General features: G+C 40.4%; 1 protein-coding gene across 1 annotated transcript; it reads left to right on the top strand.

Moving 5' to 3' along the window:
• The first annotated feature begins 10,606 nt into the window (after positions 1-10,606).
• On the top strand, positions 10,607-18,270 carry prokr1b (prokineticin receptor 1b). Its single transcript, XM_037781731.1, has 2 exons — positions 10,607-11,208; positions 16,866-18,270. Exons 1-2 carry the CDS (start codon positions 10,742-10,744, stop codon positions 17,569-17,571), a joined length of 1,173 nt encoding a protein of 390 aa, XP_037637659.1. The 5' UTR covers positions 10,607-10,741; the 3' UTR covers positions 17,572-18,270.
• The last annotated feature ends 1,368 nt before the right edge of the window (positions 18,271-19,638 follow it).

Genomic DNA, 19,638 nt, shown 5'->3' with positions numbered 1-19,638 from the left:
GAGGTCGAGGGACCCCTTTGAAAATGGCCATGCCAGTTTTTCCTAGCCAAACATTTAGCATAAGTTTAGTGTGTTATTTAGCCTCCTTCGTGAGAAGTTAGTATGACATAGTTGGTACCAATGGATTCGTTAGCTTTAGAACTGAGCCCGCTACAACCTAAAAATCGCAAGTTGCGTTAATGCGTTAAAGAAATTAGTGGCGTTTAAATGAATTTACGTTAATGTGTTATTATCGCGTTAACTTTGACAGTCCAAATCTATATCCAAAATAAAACCAAAAATAACACTAAAACTAGACTGGCACTCGGAGAGTGCAGACCTCCGCCAAGGTGCCTGACTTTAAAAACAGATCACAGCTCACAGCTGGTGGTACCGTGAGGTGGTCGGCTTATTATTAACACGGTGTGTTTCCGTGTAACGTATCGCCTGTCTGGTTATGTCTGTATAACGTTACACTACATTGTCTCTCATCCCGTCATCTACCGCTTTTTTCTTTCTCACCTCGGACGGCCGGCAGCTCCCGCACCTCGAAGTCTCATCACACATCCACACACATATCTCCCTGCTCTCAGAAGGAAGAAGGTGGGGTCACGCGTCATCAACGCGTCATCAGTCACACTGCGCATGTGTTATACCCTGTGGTCTTAATGCTCAGGCTGATCGGAATCCTTAAAAGAAATCCTCAATCCGGATCGCCACCAAAATGTGATGGATTGTTCATTGTGCCACACCCTACCCCTCCAAAAAATTTCATTCAAATCCATCACAAACTTTTGGAGTAATCCTGCTAACAGACAGACAAACAAACAAACAAACAAACAAACCAACGCCGATGAAAACTTAACCTCCATCAAAGCCCTTGGCCTTGGCGGAGGTAATAAGATCCTTGGCCTTGGCGGTGGTAAAGAGTTTCAAAAAACAACAAATTGAACTGAGCAACTAAGGGTGTAGCCATGATCTAAATTTGTAATAAAAGTCTCAATTTTCTACACATTATGTTGTTTGTCTTAATAGAAACAATCAAAGAAAAGAGCCCATTTTCAAATGCATGCATATGTATGCGGCAATGTTTGTGTTTTGCTGGGAAGATGGCTCTGGAGCTGTAATATCTCAGCACTTTAGATTTTTAATAACAAGAAAAAGAGCCAAGTTGTTCTCCTCAATGTGCTTTTAGCTGACATCTCTATATTTCTTTATTTCCCTTTTGTATTTCCGTTCTTTCTCTATGCACTTATAATAACATTTAGTGGAGATGAGAGTAGGAGAGCTTCTGCTCTGGCTCGCTCTCTGCAGGCTGTGGGACAAGGTCAGTCGAAATGTCCCTCTAGACAGATCCAGCAAGCTGTAAAATGGCTGAATGAAACACATGTCAAATGGCTTTACATCAGCATTTCAGCATATTCTGGCCCCAGCAAAGTCCACGGCTCAAGGGCAGACTGGGATAGCTAAGCTGCAGTATGGAAAATAAGCTACTAAACAACAACTTCATGGACGTAATGGAGATAATAATGCTATACGTTCTCATTCAAACCCTACAGGTATGCTTTTCTTTCACATTCACAGTTATTTGATCGAATAAATATAACCAGAGATGATGTGATGACCTTTAGGGATAGTAGTCTAACACCTTTTGTTCAGCATCAGTAACTCAGTGGTTGTTCATGCTGGATCTCTCAAACTTTGATACACGGTACCCATATTTGTCTACTGCAAATAAAACTCACTTGGACGTCTACTTCACAATCACACATTATGTGAGTTAATACCAAATGCAAAGAGTTCCATTGGTACAACCTACCTCACTACTGGGTTTTAACACTTACTAGGGATAGATGTATAACAATAAGAGGTAATTTGTTGAAATAAGATCCACGCTACCCAATTTATGCAAGAACTCTACTGAACAATAAAGAATACACTGTTTTGAATTAAGTAAACAATTTAAAGTGAAACACTTATTTCTTATAAATTGTATAACTTTAAATCATGTCACATAGCCCAACGGCTTCAATCGCTGTCACAGTGGTGGCAAATGTAGATGACTCTACCTGGTTGCATGGTTGCAGGCTTTATGGGCCCAGAACTGACTTTTAATGAACTGTTACAACTATCCCCACTCCTAGCAGCTATTACATAGCTACCTGTTTTAGCATGTGGGTTTGAAATTATCATGAATGCAAAGCATCGAATTAAACTAGAGAAACTGCTACTTAAGGTTATGTAAGTCAAACTCTGTATCTACAATACAATGAATGCTAGGGGGGAAATAATCTTGATAAAAACAAAATGTACTTTCTTACCTGAAAATCAATTTTTAGATCTTAAAATCCATAATGTTGCTCACATAGACATGCCGCTTCTCCTGGTAGCTCAAAAAGCAAATGGGAGTGTACGATATTGATGACATCACTGCAGCTCTTTTCTGATTGGTCAAATTGACAAGTGTTAAAACTAACCCAGTGTTATAGCACTCCCTGGTCTCCCCTACTCCTACTCCTACCTACTGTACTTCAGTATACAAAAAAATAACTTGATAACTGAGCCAATATAGTTTGTCAAGTACAATCGACAGACATAAAAAGTAGGAAATTTGTTGTTTAAAATCATCCTCTTACCCATTTCCTTCCAAAGCTATGATTTCTGTGAATATGTGTGGTATATCACTCATATTCTACACACATATTCTACTTGAAAAGACAGGGGAAAAAAAGCTGAATTTAAAATTGCATTCACACCGTCTTTCTGTTGTTTAGCATTCAGCACTTTTCCCACAGTACCAAGACCGATCTCTCTGAGGACGCCCAGCTCCGTGCTTGTGTGCATCTCCAGGTCTATGCAGGGATCAGTCACTAACGAACTACCTGCATCATTTCAGTATTAAATCAATCTGTTCTCACATGCCATGGAATGACTTCTAAAGCCTTCAGAGTGTCCATGTGACGTTTCCACGACGTGCAGTGATTTCAAACAATGAGCACACTGAGATATTGTTCATCTATAGAATGTACAATTTGCAAGTTATTGTGTACTGCATGACATACACTGGTATGGCGCCTTTCTACTCTTCCCACTACTCAAGGTGCTTTACACTACATGCCAACATTTAACCCATTCACACACACAGTCATACACTGATGGCAGAGGCTGCCATACAAGCTGCCACCTGCCCATCTGGATCTAATCTACTGCCCAAGGACTCTACGACATGCAGCCTGGAGGAGCCGGGGATCGAACCGCCGATCTTCTGATAAGTGGCCCGCACGCTCTACTTCCTGAGCCACTACCCTGACATTTCAGTGTGAAATTGGTTTGACATCCATTTACACATTGCAAACTGTGGCAGGAGGAAATGTGCAGTGACATTTAAGGTCACATCTGAAGTGCAGCCAGTTAGAGGAGTTGATTTGGAAGTGATTCCCAAACGTGTATTTTGTCTGTGATTGGATTAGAAAGAAGGACTCCCGCAAGCATATTAATCCACTCCTGTGTCCGACAGAAGCAAGTAAACCCAGCCGGATGTTGGGTAAATTACTGCCCCACAAATCCATTTACAAATAGAGACGGAATGAACCAGCAAATGATAAAGAAATACAGGGGGAGACCATTAAATGCCCATCCCTTGATATTATTAAGTGTCATAGGGAAAATGACTAAGAAGTTGAATTGTCAGACGAGGTTTGGAGGTCCGTTCTTGAACGAGTCCATACTTCCTGTATTTGGTCCCGACACAGGCTCTACAGTTTAAGGACATGTCTTTATCCAAACAACAGGCTAACTCAGTAGCCTTTGCTTCTCCAGCAGCTAGACGTCTAATTGGATTCATTTGGATAGATGTTATTATTTTTATTTATTTTTTGTATTGTCTATAATTGACTTTTTTTAATCTTGTTTACTTCTATTAAAGCTGCAGTGGGTAGAATTGGAGCAAATATGATTAAAAAAAGTTATTTTTATAAAACGGTCACTATGTCCTGACAGTAGTGTATGAGACAGGTATTCTAAAAAAAAATAAAAATCATGTGCCTCTGCATCCTCCGGTCTCCTCCGGTGCTCCTAATGGCATTTCACAAGTTGGAGGAAAACAATCAATCACAGTCGAGCTGGAGCCTGCCATCTCTGTGCAGCTGTCAGTCACTCGCGAACTCCAATCAAATGGTCAAACTAGACAGCGCTGATCAAATATGAATTAATATTCTGTTTGTTTGTGACCCGGTAGCCATTTTGAGATCAGTTGAGGAAATACCAAGCACCGCCCACCAGCTGGAATAATCTTTTTCATTTTACAGCTAAACAGTACACTACAAGATGTTTCTGAAAACATTTTACGCAATAAATAGGCATTGCAGTAACAGAATATTGATTCATAGTTGATCAGTGCTGCCTAGTTTGATCAGAGTTTGCCAGTGATTGACAGCTGCCTCCGTTGAATGAACAGCCAATAGGAACGCTCTCTCTCTGAAATGACCTGTGATTGGCCAAAGTCTCCTGTCAAAGGCTAGAGTTTTTAAAGCCTGAAAACAGAGCCAAGAGGAGGTGCAGAAGTCTAGTTTTCTCTCAGAACACTTGAATTACAATATGCTGAAACGCTATAACGGATTTCTTGCCGAATAACGCCAAAAATATTCTGCCTCCTGCAGGTTTAAGACCTCTAAGATTATCATGATTTGTAATTCTCTCTGAAAAAGGTACACTTTTTTATTTTTCTTTCCATCTGTTGTCTGAAATAGAACTGCTGCTGTAATGTTTTTGTGCACATTCTTGTGTTATATGTTATATTGAAAATCTATAAATAAAGTGAAAACAAAAATAATTGGGGGGGTGTGGGGTGTGGGGGGGGGGTGAACCCCAGTTTGAATGGTTAGTATGACTGTGTCTGCGAATACTGGCAGAGAGTTTTTGGAAGAATACTCAGTGTTCCCAGCAGAATTGATATTTTGCCAAACAGACTGCCTCTGTTCAGATTTAAACCCCATGTATCTGTATAGATTCGGTTTTACTGCTGCTTATCCCTCATAACACTGTCGCCAATAAACTACGTAGCGTTCCGTCCAACCTCAAGCAGGGGCAATACATTAAAGGTATTGTACATATTCTTCATGGCTGAGGAGAGAACGCCAGGATCCCACTCCCGCCATTTTCCATCTATATTCATTGGTTACGAGTGGCAATAAATCTGAGGCCCGGTTAAGATTAGAGAGCTGTCCAGAGTTGGAAATGAGAGCCTAGTGTTTATCCTGCTGGTCAGGCCTCCTCGGCTGCAGTGACAGACACAAGCAAGGCCGAGCAAGTAGCCCCTAATATTTAGAGGCTAATAAAAAAACAATAGGAACATGCAAAGGCAGTTCTCTCATCTCTTATGTGCCGAGTGTAGGATATGTTCAAGCTCCAGAAAGGAAAATAAGAGTTTTTATCTTCCTGTGTCCATTGTATGTGACAGAAGGAGTTGTCTGCTGGTTCACTCGTGTCTCTTGATCTCCGTTATTATGTTTAAACTGCACTATCTGCGCTGCGCTCAATGAGACAGGACACAAAAAGCCATCTCGCCACCGCTGACAGATGATTGTCAGAGGCGATACAGAGCCCAGCCGTGCTAGCTTTCCATCACAATAAGGAATTGATCCTGTGAAGTCATCAGTACGGCTGTCTGTGCCTGTTCATCTGCTGTTCAGGATGGTTAACCACAGAGATAAGGCGCTGACAGCCTTCTACAGCTCTGTCTATACGTTGAACCCCCCAACCGGAAAGAGGGGCGGGAAAAGTCTCATAGATTCGAGAAATACTGCAGTTTATCATCAACCCAGTCGATCTAATGAATCTAAAGGCTTATTAAAAAGAAAGAATGGATTCTTTTCTCACAGCATAATGAGTTTAAAAATTGTTTATTATGAGCAAAGATATTCCATATTGATTACTTGTGACAGCCATCACCGCTGTGAATATCAAGGAGAACAACCACACTTAACACTTAACACTTACATGACACTATTAAATATGTACATTTTTATATGTGCATTACATGAGAACTAAACACATTAAAATTGAAAGGAAAACTCACCCCCAGGGGCTCGTACACTGTCAATCATTTTAGATATTCAGCCAACATTAGAACATTAAAGGTGCAAAACTATAATATTATTTTGTTGAGGATAAGTTCATTTATTTTAATTAGTCATATTTTGTTGAATTAAAAATTGCAGTTGGTTAGTTTGTTAATCCTTTATTTAAATAACACTTTACTCAATAGGCATTAGTTCCACATTAAAGAGAACAGCAACAAGTGGTGTTCAAAATGCTTGAGTAGGCCTATAGGTTTTAAAGGCTTCCAAAGGAATGAGTGATTTCGGTGCCTGTTCCTGCTAACTACGATGCTACATCAGAATGAATGTGGAATATGTAAACAATCATGCTCTTGTATGCTTTCCTGTAGAATTTGCATTCAAGTTTATTCCCCTTCCATTTATTTCTAAGGACCTACTGAGAATGGCGCTTCGCAGAGATCGGCATTCGTAAGGGCCAAAAAAAAAAAGAGAGGGGTCATAATTTGGACATTTTCAACTTTATGCAAATGAGGGCGACATTCGCCTGGCAGCTAAACTGACAAGAAAAGTCTTTGGTGAGCCAGTGATTTTAGTCGTTTCCTGCTGTAGATACGTGTCTGTGTGGACCCCTCTTTATGTCCTGCCAGGATTACAGATACAAACAGAATTGAACACAACACAAGAGCTAAAAGCAGAGTGGTTATTACCTCCGCCAAGGAGCATAAAGTGGGTGCTGCAGCACCCTCTGCTTTTTCTGAAGCCCTATTGTTTCACTGCAATGGAAATTTGGTTTTGTCTTTCTTTTTTCTTTCTTTTTTTTATATATATATATATATATATATATAAATATATTAAAATGTTTTTTTAATACTGGGCTATTTTGTGTTTAGAGCAGAGAGGGTGGAGATTTTATTTTGATGTCTCCATATTTTCAGTTAACGCAACAATGCGTTACTGCAAATTCATTTTAACACCACTAATTTCTTTAACACGATTAACACAATTGATCTTTCAGAGGTTGTAGCGGGCTTACTTTTACAGCTAGAGTAAAGATACTAGAAAGTAGAATCTAGGAAACCTAAGGAATCCATTGGTACCATGTCATACTAGCTTGTCACAAAGGAGGCTAAATAACGCTCCAAACATGCGCTAAATTTTGGCGAAGGAAAAACTTTCCTGGCTATTTTCAAAGGGGTTCCTTGACCTCTGACCTCAAGATATGTGAATGAATATGGGTTCTATGGGTACCCACGAGTCTCCACTTTACAGACATGCCCACTTTATGATAATCACATGCAGTTTGGGGCAAGTCATAGTCAAGTCAGCACACTGACACACTGACAGCTGTTGTTGCCTGTTGGGCTGCAGTTTGCCATGTTATGATTTGAGCATATTTTTATGCTAAATGCAGTACCTGTGAGGGTTTCTGGACAATATTTTAATCAATTGACATCCCTAGTATAAACCAATCACTCTTGCCTTTGCCGATTGCGATGACGCACCCACAGAGGGACATCATTTCTGTTATGAATGATGCATGTAGCAATAAATAAAGTAGCTGAAAAAGTTTGTAACTCTGTATAATTCTCAGTTTACCAGTGAAGTTTATGAACTATACTGCAGAGTAGGAGTCCTTGTTAATAGTGACAAACAGAGTGACAGCTGTCTCATAACTCCCCGGGCTGAATGCACATCGAAAGATCCACTCTTGTCTCCTACATTATTATAAACCATAACAACCTGGTTATGTGTGACATCACCCATACACTGCCTCACTCCCTCCTCCTCTCCTCGCAGTTCTCATGCATCAGCTCCGTGTTGTTAACTGTGTAGTTGCTGTGGCTGCTTCGACATACAGCATGTTGGTGTCTGTTGTAGTGTAAAATTATGTTGATAACTATTAAATATAAATGGTCCTGGCCATTTAAATTAGTATAAAAAACATGTTGCGCAGCATTAAGAATGACGTCATTATAGAATGACCATATCTCAGCACCCCCAGCTCTGACTGGCTTCCAGCATCCCGGCCAAGGAGGCTATGGTTTTGGTTCGGTTTGGTTTGTTTGTTTGTTTGCTTGTCAGCAGCACTATAGAAAAATCACTCACAGAGCTGATACAGGCATTATTTTTCACTTATGGAAACGGCCTTCACGGATGTCTGTGCTCTCCGAGTGCCCTTCTAGTTGTACTTACATCCACCAGGTGACCATATAAATGCTAATGTTGCTCCATATCTGCTGGAAGTGTAAGTATAGGCAACTGTGTGCTGAAAGTGCCCCATATCAATTTAAAAGGTGACAATGTGTCAGTGTTGTGTTACAGCTTGTTTACGCAGCCCCCAAGTGGCCAAAACAATCAGTCAGTTATTGCAGGTTTAATGTATTGTTTAAAGGGTACTTTTTCAACCTGGACCCTATTTTCACATGTAACCCATGTCTGGAATTGGTCCAGTAATGAAGGAGAGCGCTGTACACGGCAGCTGCTCATTGGCTGCGATATGGTGCTATTGGGGCAAGGTGGCACCGTCATTCACGTTCACTAATAGTGCTCGTTTTCGCCATGACAGGCTCTGATTATTATTATAAATGCCTGACATTGTGGAAAGAGTCTCATTCTGACATCTAGCGAGGGGATGTGTTACCAGAAGACGAGTGCCAGCCGGGCAGAGTTTGTTTTGTTGGAGTACAGAAAGCGTAGTTTAGTGTTACCTAAAAGATTTTCAATGTCACGGCTGAATATTTAGATAATTTCGTGGATGACGTCTTTGAATTCCCGTATTCATTTGAGAAAGTATTGATATTCAGACTTCTCCTTAAGCGGGACTTGGACACAATCATAAACAGAGCAAATCAAGCAAAAGGTAAGAAAAATGTTTTATTTCTCTGTAGAATCCTTTCCATAATTTTGTCAGACACTTATAATAACAATCTGAGCCTGTCAGTCGCAAAAGCAAGCATTACATTGACGCTGCTCACTTGCCCTCGCAGCTCGTTTTTGCGGGTTATCCCTCAATACTGGACCAATTTCAAAAGTTGTTGTCCCCACTAGTCACTTAGACACAAAAACATGGGAAAGTAGGGTCCAAGTTGAAAAATACTAAAGTTACCCTTTAAGTAACTGTTTAAAACCAGTTTTTCCAAGCTCAGATTGAACATGCAGTACAATTAAATAATGTGAGAAGAGAATGTATCACCTGTAAGAGGCATATGATATCATCATAGAGTGACTGCATGTGAATGTCATGTGTTATTTTTTAGAAATCTCTGCTTCCTCCATCAGTCAGTCTTGTGATGTGTAGACTATTGTAGTCTATTTATGGACATCCATTTAGCTGGTGAACTTTCAACTGTTTCAGCCCTCGTGAACCTGCTTCTCTCACACCTCCGGAAAGACTATGTGCTTTCTCCACCTCACTTCATCCTCAGATTCCTCTCTTGAGGCAGAAGAGAAACACACACACACACACACACACACACGCACCAACCCACGCACACACACCCTCCTCCTTTCTTCGAAGCTCGGGAGGAGAGCTGAGCAGAGCAGCAGCAGAATCAATGTGCATGGAGGCTGATGGAGCGACTTTCTGTCCGCACTAGTGGGATTGTCCAATAATAGAGCACTATGACACAGAGCGGGCAGTCACATTATTTTTAATTATTCAGCTGAGAAAAGTCGTAGGACCTTCTGCAACGCTTGCTGGTAAGTGTCTTTTCAGATTTTTTTTTAATTCACTGGGTTTTATCCCCAGAGATTCATATTTCTTATAATAAAGAAAGAGAAAGCGTCTCTCTCTCATCTGTATCTTGAGTGTGTATGTTTTTTTTTTTCACTCTGTTGATTTAAATTCAAAGACTGTGATCTCCCTCCAGGATGTGATGATCTCGAACAGCTTTATACTCCACACTGAGACCCCCTGCAGCTTATAGAGACAAGTTTGATTTATAAACTACCTCATCAAAGTCCTCATTTAAAGTACATTTCCCTTCTAGTTCTGCAGATATTGACATGTTTTTTATAATATTTTTTTCATGGTTTTGCATTAAGCAATAACTTAATTTATTTATTTTAGCTATTTGAAATCATGGGTCAAGTCTTTTGCCAACATCATCATCATCATTTCTCTCTATGTCTCTCTTAAATTATAGGAGTGTGCACTTACCTGCCTTGTGCTACTCTATCACTACAAATCTGGTTAAATGTATTATTATTATTTATGTATATATGTTCTTCTAATTGCTTTTATATTAAATTTTTGCTTTACCTCATACTCTATGCTTGCAGGGGGATTTAAGTGACCACTTTTGCAGTAAATCAAACGCCCCGTCGTCACGCTCTGTGATGTTGGCTTGCTGTAAAGTGACAAGGTCCTAATAAATTAAGGTCTTCGCTAGATAATGACCTCACAGTCTAACATCTTTTGTCAGAAAATATCAGCGAAACACATCCCACATGCCAGCATGATAACGCCCAAAGCGCTGAGATCATGTAATTTGTTTTGATCGTGTCTTGTCTCCATGACTCCTGACCCTGCATGAGTAGTGCATAAGAAACCTTGTGTTCCAGGTGAAGATGAGCTGCTGTTTCCGAAGAAGAAGTTTCAGCCCGTTCAAATTTCCATCTACACACAAACAACTTATATACTAATTCTGGTTGCTCAAATACATAAAGTCTTTCCAGACCAAAATAAGAGTGTGTGCTAAGACATGGGGGACTCCAACATCAGCCACATGGTAGCAGCTTATACAGAGTCGCAGGAGGGACTCCCAGCAGGCAAGTTGGATCATTACATGGACAGCTATGATATGGACTATGGCATCCCTCCTGATGAGATCCCAGACACCACGCAGGGCCAAGCCTTCTTTGTTGCCACCATTGTTATCGGTGTGGTGCTCGTCTGCATCATGCTCGTCTGTGGGATTGGAAACTTCATATTCATTGCCACGCTGATGCGCTACAAAAAGCTCCGCAACCTCACCAACCTGCTCATTGCCAACCTGGCCATCTCAGACTTCATCGTGGCGGTGGTGTGCTGCCCGTTTCTGGTGGACTACTATGTGGTGAAGCAGCTTTCCTGGGATCACGGATTACTGCTGTGCGCCTCTGTCAACTACCTCCGGACAGTGTCGCTCTACGTGTCCACAAACGCATTGCTCGCCATCGCCGTTGACAGGTGAGTGTGTTATCTCTTTCATATTCCTGTGGGTTTATGCGTAGCCTACAATCCAATAAGCCACTGCTTCTTACAAAAACCTCCCAGCATTGTCTACAGGGATTTTAATCAAAACAGCTTTCATATCTTTATCTGGCAATATTCTCTCCTCTCCTCAAAGAGCGTCACAAAAAAACTTATAAAAATCAGGTCTTTGGTCATCTTTGTTGATGTAACATTCCAGTCGTTCATTGTCTCGCCGTAACCCAGAGATTCTGAGACATCTGGAGACACTGATGCCTTTTTCCTGATATTTATTGGCAGATACAGATATTTAGATTAAAGGCAACAGATGTAACCTGTCTTGTCACAAAAAAATGGCAGTATTGTGAAATAAGTATTTTAAACATTTTATCTTTAAAGCTGCAATCGGTAACTTTTATAAAAAATGATAAATTCATAAAACTGGCACTACAGTATATCCTGACAGTAGTGCATGAGACCGATAATCTGTGAAAAAAATTATAAAATATGAATCAATATTCTGTTACTGTAATGCCAATTTCTCGCCTCAAATGTTTTCAGAAACATCTTGTAGTGTACTGTTTAGCTGCAAAATGAGAAAGTGTGCACGGGCCAGTGGGTGGGACTTGGTTTTAGCTTGACTGTTTTCAACATGGCAGTTGGGTCACAAACTTTTTTTTTTTTTTTTTATCATATTTGCTCAAAGTTCCCAACTTCAGCTTTAATGGCGTCAATCAAGCCACAATTAACCACAAACCACATTTGAATTTAGCTGAACTACTACCAAGCTGTTGCTAAACATACTAAAAGTTTAATCGCAGTGGTTCTAATCCTCATTAGTACGTATCTATTTGTTATATTCATACTGAGGAAAATATGTTTACTTTTATCAATGATGCAGTCCTTTTCATGGCACAAACTGGCACTATACTGCAACTGAGATTTGTCTTGATATATAACTTATCCAAATAAATGATTTGTGTTTGTGCCCAGGGCTTCAAAGGCTGTGTAAAAACATGCTTTGATTTAATTTTGATTTCTTATTAGCCTGAACACAGTTCCCTTGCTACTCTGTTCAGTATGCAACAGGTAGCTATCCTCTCATGATGAATCTACAGCTACATTATCTATTTATTCTCCCTCTGGCACAGGCTGGACATCAAACATGTGTCAAACAGCGATGGGTTGAGCAGCAGTATTCAATAAGACATACAGTATAGGACAAATACAGGAGGTTTTCAGATTACAAAACAACCCATAGACTTCAATTGGTAGGACACAATACTTTAAAGCCTTTGAACACCCACACAGGTGATTTCAGTTAACCTGGCTGATTAGAGCTCTTCTCAGGACTGTGTGTGCATGTATAGACTAATTGAGTGACACCTTCCTGAGTCTCCTGTTAGCTTTGTTGAACCAGTTAGGGGCGGGACAAATTACAACTTTATCATTCTTATTGGTAGATGGAGATTTGTGACTTCATCAATTCCCATCCAATCTCTGGCCTTCATCTTCAACCTGAGCAGAGGTCTAATCAGCCAGAATAACTAAACACCTGTGTGGGTGTTCAGAGGCTTGAATATAAGTTTAAGTTAAACTTAAATGTACTATTGATAACATTTCTATCTAGACAATTTTTTTTGAAAAAATGACATGATTGAGTTAATTATTTTGAAATTGACAGGTCCAAAATTAATATTTTGTTTATCTCTGTGGAAGATATTGTTTGATTCCCACTTCTAACAAGGCTAACGATATCAATGCGATGGAACGGGGGTGGAAGAGTGCGACACCTAGTGGCTAAATGTTATTAATGTTATCACTTGCACCTTTAAAGTATTTGGTAAAGGTTGTGGAAAGATCCCCTTCATGGTTAAATGAAAATAACTGTTGATAAGAGAAGGGATGGGAACCTATGGATGTATAAAGAGAACAGGATACAGCGTTGGAGGCGGGCTCACGTTTATTCCTATGAAAGTTGCTCAGTGGCGCATGAAGCCAAAATGGCTCGACTGCCGAGTGATAAAGTACCCGGATCATCCAGCAATCATCCGCATCCATTGGCCCCACAGAGCAGGCGCACTAGTGTTTCCTTTAACCCCGCCTCCCAGCCCTCGGTCCAGACACCGCCCGGGGCTCATTCACATGAACGGAGGAAGGGAAATAACTCTGGATTCGGCTGTTAGTGCATTTTGCAACTTTTAGGACCTAATGATTGAGTAATATAATGGCATTAAGAGCTATTCAAGTGTTCGTACTGGGAAGTTGATTTACCTCAAAAAGAATTATCTGCTGATTTACAGATGTCTCTTTCCCAATGTAAGTCTATGGGAAAAAGTATTTTTAGGCCCAATGGCATCACTTGACCAACACAGAAGTAGTAGTACCACCGTTTGGCCACTACGGAAATTTGCATCAAAGCCCGGTGCACTTCCTGGGGGCTTGTGGGAACCCAGATGCATTAGTGAGTATATCGGCAAATTTTAAAACTGAATATATCTGCTAAATGTTATCATCATGCTTAGAAGTATACTTTAAACAGAGGGGATATTTTTGCAAAGGTAAGTAAAAAAAGACAAGAAAACAAGGAGCAAAAAGCCTAAAAAAGGTCATGTAGCGGGGAGAAACATTTTGTGACTATTTTTTTATTGTATTAAAGTAATTTAGTAATTTAACATGTTCAGATAATTAGAGGGTGGAAGTAGCAGCACACATGTTGAATAGGCCTTTCGTGACCGTAGAAAAAGCACAGGTGTAAATGATCAAATTAATTATGGCTGGATTTCATAGCTGCTCCCGTTCAGTGTCCTGGTATTGTGCATGCTGACTCACTGTACTGTCACAGCTTAATAGGACACTCGAATATGTCGACCACCGTTTATGTGATTAGTAACACCTGTGTTTTTCCTTCTCTAACGAGTCCAAATATCTGCTGTGTGCCTACATTCACATAAACTGAAAAAGCCTTTATGAAGCTCCATAAACGATGCTAAAGACCGTGATTGCTTTGGGGGAGGCACAGATCATTAGCGCTACATGTTACCCATATAACATAGTCTATAGTCACACTTCATCCCTCTGATTGATTAAACTGACTGGTTCATTGCCTGCACCTGTGTCCTGGATATTAAAGGCCCTGAATCCAAGGTTCTGTAAGCATTGATGAAATGTTTAGTGACACAAGGGGTTGCTATTGATTTTTGCCTACCTTGTGGCATACTTGAGCACTTTTGCACAATGAAATAACACTCTGACTGTTTATTTTTGTGTGTAAAAAGTTCAATTTTCTAACTTTTACAAAAGGAAACACTGCAGGTACCCAGAATGCAACCTCCACCACCTCCACTCCCTTACTTTTCTCTGAAATACATGGCAGTCACATTACTACACTGCTTATAGTGCACACATACATGTAGGTAGACACCTACCTGTATGCATGAGTGCACATAACATCCACAGATTCACAAAGAAGCACGTTTGAAATTTAAGAAGCCTTGTGAGGGGATTTAAATGTAACAAAACACAAAAGCTGGATAACGAGTGTTTAGTGTGCCAAAGTGATTATTATAAAGTATTGTTTGGTCAATAATCCTCCTGACAGCTTACTTGTGTTAACCATAAAAAACAGCCTGTTACGGAGAATCCACAGGCCTGCTGCCAAGATAATGGCTGATAATTTACTTCTTTGTGGGTGGTGCTCTGTATTTGAACATGGCACACAGGCTGCATATTTAAATCTCAAGTGTATTCGGATGTAGCGTAAATGGTAATGCTGCCGCAGAGGAATTAATTGAATAAGTCAACGGTGTTGGAAATTAAATAGGAAATTACTTCAAAAATATATATATAATACAATCATTTGATTAAGTTGGTAATTAAGACAAAATAATTAAATTGAACTATTAACTGACACATTTAAAAAGCATGTATTGCTTTTTCAATAAATTAACCTCTGATCTAGCTACTAGTTGTTACCAGCCCGTTCTCATTACCAGGACATCAAATACTGACGCTTTGTCACGGCCTTCTGCGTTCGATACCTCTGCACAAGGCACCCTTCCGCCATGGCAGGCGGGAGGGGAGGTGGATGGGTCCAACAAACACAAAGCTTTCACCCAGGAGGCCGCTGTCCATGTCATGTGCGTTACATTTCACTTTCACTTTACAATCAGCTTTTCATTCATGTCCTGTGTTTACAACGTCATGTCACATTTTCATTGTAAAAATTTAGTAATTTTAAGCCCAACCATGTTGTTTTTTTCCAAAACCTGGTTTGTTTCCTATCCTAATCAAGTGTTTTTGTTTAAAGATCCAGTGTGTAGAATCTGGCGGTATCTAGCGATGAGGTGAGGAGATTGCAAACAACTGTGTCAAGCATGTTGGAGAGCTACGGTGGCAGACGTGAAAATGCGAATGGCCCTCTATAGAACCATTTGGAGCAGAACCAGTGCGCAGAGTCTGTATTTACGTGGGAAGTGAGTGATGAAGCAAGAGCGAGAGAGCGGTGGTGACGGGAGCGAGTAACGTTATCAACTCCGGCCCAAGCAGAAAAAGCTAACGGAGTTTGGTTTGTCCATTCTGGCAACATGGCGGACTCCATGAACAGGGGACCCGCTCCCTATGTAGATATAAACAGCTCATTCTAAGCTAACGGAAACACAACACTTCTTATTATCAGGTGATTATACACTAAAGAAAACAGACCTATTAATATTATATTCCATTTATGCCAATAGATCCCCCTTATTGTGACACACTGGTCATTTAATTTACAACATTAAGCACGTGTTTACTGCGACAGAAAAAGTGACGCCGACAGGTCTGACAAAGCGTCAGTACTGTATGTGACGAGGTGGGATGAGAACATGCTGTTGTTACTTGACACTTAAGTCACTAAAGATCGCCCATCACTACAGTATATCAATGGGAATCTAATTAAGAGCATGGTGAGGGTAGACCCAGAACACGCTGGAGAGAATATACAGTATATCTCGTCTGGCCTGGGAACACCTTGGGGTCCCCCAGGAAGAACTGGAAAACGTTGCTGAGGAGAAGGACGTCTGGAATATCCTGCTAAGCCTGCTGCCCTCCGCGGCCCTGGATAAGAAATGGATGGATGGAGGCTTTGTTTGGCTGTATGAATTATGTATGATATAGGAGTATCCACATTGAAATGGCTGACGCATTAATGTTAAAACTGGATATTTGTCTTTACAAACATGCCGTGGTTAGTTCATGCATTTGGCTCCTGTTTTACATATGGATAAGAGATTGTCTCTATAGAAAAAAGCCTCCATACATTTTGACCCCATAAGCATAACCTTTTACCAGTATGAAAAATTCAGTTCACTGAACAATGGAGTGCTGTGTATTAAACGTCAATCTTCCATGAGTGACTGAGAGCCATTTGCTGAATCTATAGACTTCACACAGCACTCAGACTGCTAAAAAGGGTGGTTTGATTGCACTGAATTACGTGTGTTTTCCCTGTCTCTTCAGTAGACCTTTTCAAACTTGACAACTCAAACTTTCCGAATGTGCTCCTTTGTATTTCCTGTTGCAGTGTTTGTTAATGCAGTTGCTTAAAGGAAGTAAAGCTGTTGTCCTAGCAACTGGGTGGCAATGAAAAGGTCTATATGTCTGTGTTCTTCCAGGTACATGGCTATAGTCCATCCTTTGAGGCCTCGCATGAAGTACCAAACCGCCTACTTCCTGATAACAGGAGTCTGGATTGTTCCCATCCTGATATCCATCCCCTCTGCCTACTTTGCCTCTGAGATCATATACCCTCACAGCGGCACCACCCCGACCACTCACAAAGTCTTCTGCGCCCAGATCTGGCCTGTGGACCAGCAGGCCTACTACCGCTCCTACTTCCTGTTCGTTTTCGCTGTGGAGTTCGTCGGGCCCGTGATCGTCATGGCAATGTGCTACGCCCAAATCTCCCGCGAGCTCTGGTTCAAGAACGTCCCGGGTTTCCAGACGGAGCAGATCAGGAAGAGGTTGCGTTGTCGCCGCAAAACGGTGATGGTCCTGATCGGGATCTTGACGGCGTACATCCTGTGCTGGGCGCCGTTATACGGCTTCACCATCCTGCGAGATTTTCACCCGACGCTGATCTCCCGCCAGAAGAACTCGTTGGTGGCCTTCTACATCATCGAGTGCATCGCCATGAGCAACAGCATGATCAATACCTTCTGTTTTGTCAGTGTCAAGAACAACACCGTTAAATACCTGAAGAAGATTGTGCTGCTGCGCTGGAGGTCGACGTATGCCGCCAGTAAGACGGTGGACGAGATGGATATTAGGACCTCGTCCATGCCTGTAACAGAGGAGATTGAATGCATTCACTTGAGGTGAAAAGGAGAGAGTCTTAAATATAGCATAGTCATTTAAATTTGGGCTGTTGATATCCAGAAACTACATAGCAGACAGTGATGATTTTGACATGGAACATTTCTCTTGTGTTTAGATCACAATTTTGAAGCATCATGAAACTCAAGGAAAGGTCTAACCATGAAAGTACATTGATTAATGGGGCAACATACAGTATGTTAGTCAGCAGTACATGCAGGACTTCTATTTGAGGTATTATGGGAATGTAATTATTGCACACTGTGACTGTACACTGTGTTCTTGTGAAATGTCGTAGCATGTGTATAAGATATATTAGACGTAAGACTTGTAAATACAGCTATTACTGCCCTAAGAGATCCATGATGTTGACTACAGTACCTGGTTAATCTTTGTATTTCCTGTATCTGTTTTGTTTTATATTGATTTTTCGTAAGGTCAAATAACTCTTGATACTAAAGAAATATTTTCATTGATCATTGCTTTTGTGTGTTTTCTATTTTCCTTCTTTGAAGATATTCAATAATCCTCAGTAGATGTAATTTTGTGGAATGTAGAGCATTGAGAGGGCTCATTTAAAGAAGTGGCAAAGCAAAAAAGACATTTGAATGTCTTGAAAAGAAAATCATTTTTTCGTGATTATCTATCCTTGAAAAGAATCAATACATTGCATGCTTCCTTGGTAGATGAATGGACTTTATGTGATAATAAACAATGAGACACTGGAAAGAAAAGCTGCTTTTATTTATTGAGCTTTACTGTTATTTGCTTTTTTCCCTAATGTAAGTTGCCTATAGCATCCACGGACTCGCTGGGATTCCTGGGTCCTTAAATAAATAATGCAGATGAATATTTATATCTTTCCTGCAGATACATTAGAAATGCACGGTGGATGATAAGAAATGTCGAAAAGTTTCACCTTTTTAAACATCAACAGAAAGCCTCGGGTTTTGCTGTCATTCTCTCGGAATCAACATGCAAGGGTTTCTTTACAGATCTAGTTTGTGCACTGACACTCAACCTTCTTTTTGAATTTCCTGACACCAACCTGGCCAGCTCATGAATTTTACATATTGGTATGCCGCTGAATTAAAGTTGCAAATTCATTCATTTCGCTTCTTTTAGTTATAAGACACTTTGGGAATATCTTATGAGTCACTGTCAAAATGCATCCCAAATAACTTATATTTAAATGTGTTAAATATCACAAGGTGGATCTTTTGTAATTCAGATTCATCAGTTAGCAGCCCCGTCGCACGAAAAGGCGTGTGAGTGATACGATAATGCGCAAGGCAAAAAGTGTGTAATAAGAACGCCGTTCTTGCTTTAGGCGTGTCATTTGAACGCCATAGTGTGTACTGACTGCAATGTTAATGAAGCTGCGTGAATATGCTGCGCTCAGAGCTAGTCCCGTAGAGTAAAAAGGGAGAAAGACTGCTTATGGTGGACGTGAGGGAAGGTGGATGGGTCCTACAAACACAGGACTATCAACCAGGAGACCGGTGTTTAGTTTTGTAAGTTATGTGAGATGTTTGTTATGTGTTTTCCATACTTAGTTATTTTATTTCCGTACCTATTTAACTTAGTTTATGTACTTATTTTAAGCCCAGTTTAGATACTTTTTTTCCTAAACCTAAGTGGTTTTGATTGCGAGACCTAAGTGAGTAGTTTTGTTGCCCCCTGCTGATACTGCACCTTCCTACACGTGTATAATATTAACGCCTCAGCAAGGCACTATCACGCTATCCTCTGGCAATGTATTATATCATACCGTTCATATATATGATATCTTCCGAAAACACGTAAATTTTAGCTTGTTACATGTATATAGTCTTTTCAAAATAAACTTCCATCTTCACAGGAAACAACTTCCTTAAGTTTTTGGCAACAAAACTACTTAGTCTTAGGAAAAGATTGATTTGGTTAGGATTAGGCAACAAAACTACTTAGTTGGGTTTAGGAAAAGATCGTAGTTGGGCTTAAAATAACTCCGGAAGTGAAGTTACTTCAGTACTGAAGTTACGTGACGAATAAATCAACGTTGACTCCTGGTTCCACACTATACACGAACCG

Source organism: Sebastes umbrosus, chromosome 10, assembly GCF_015220745.1.
Source record: "Sebastes umbrosus isolate fSebUmb1 chromosome 10, fSebUmb1.pri, whole genome shotgun sequence".
NCBI classification, from domain to species: domain Eukaryota; kingdom Metazoa; phylum Chordata; class Actinopteri; order Perciformes; family Sebastidae; genus Sebastes; species Sebastes umbrosus.
This window is presented reverse-complemented; position numbering and strand designations above follow the sequence as displayed.

Bases quoted from the DNA above. Each gene is read 5' to 3' on its own strand.
- prokr1b (XM_037781731.1), top strand. From the start codon at position 10,742: ATGGGGGACTCCAACATCAGCCACATGGTAGCAGCTTATACAGAGTCG. The intron at 11,209-16,865 runs GTGAGTGTGTTA...GTGTTCTTCCAG, and splicing joins CTCGCCATCGCCGTTGACAG to GTACATGGCTATAGTCCATC.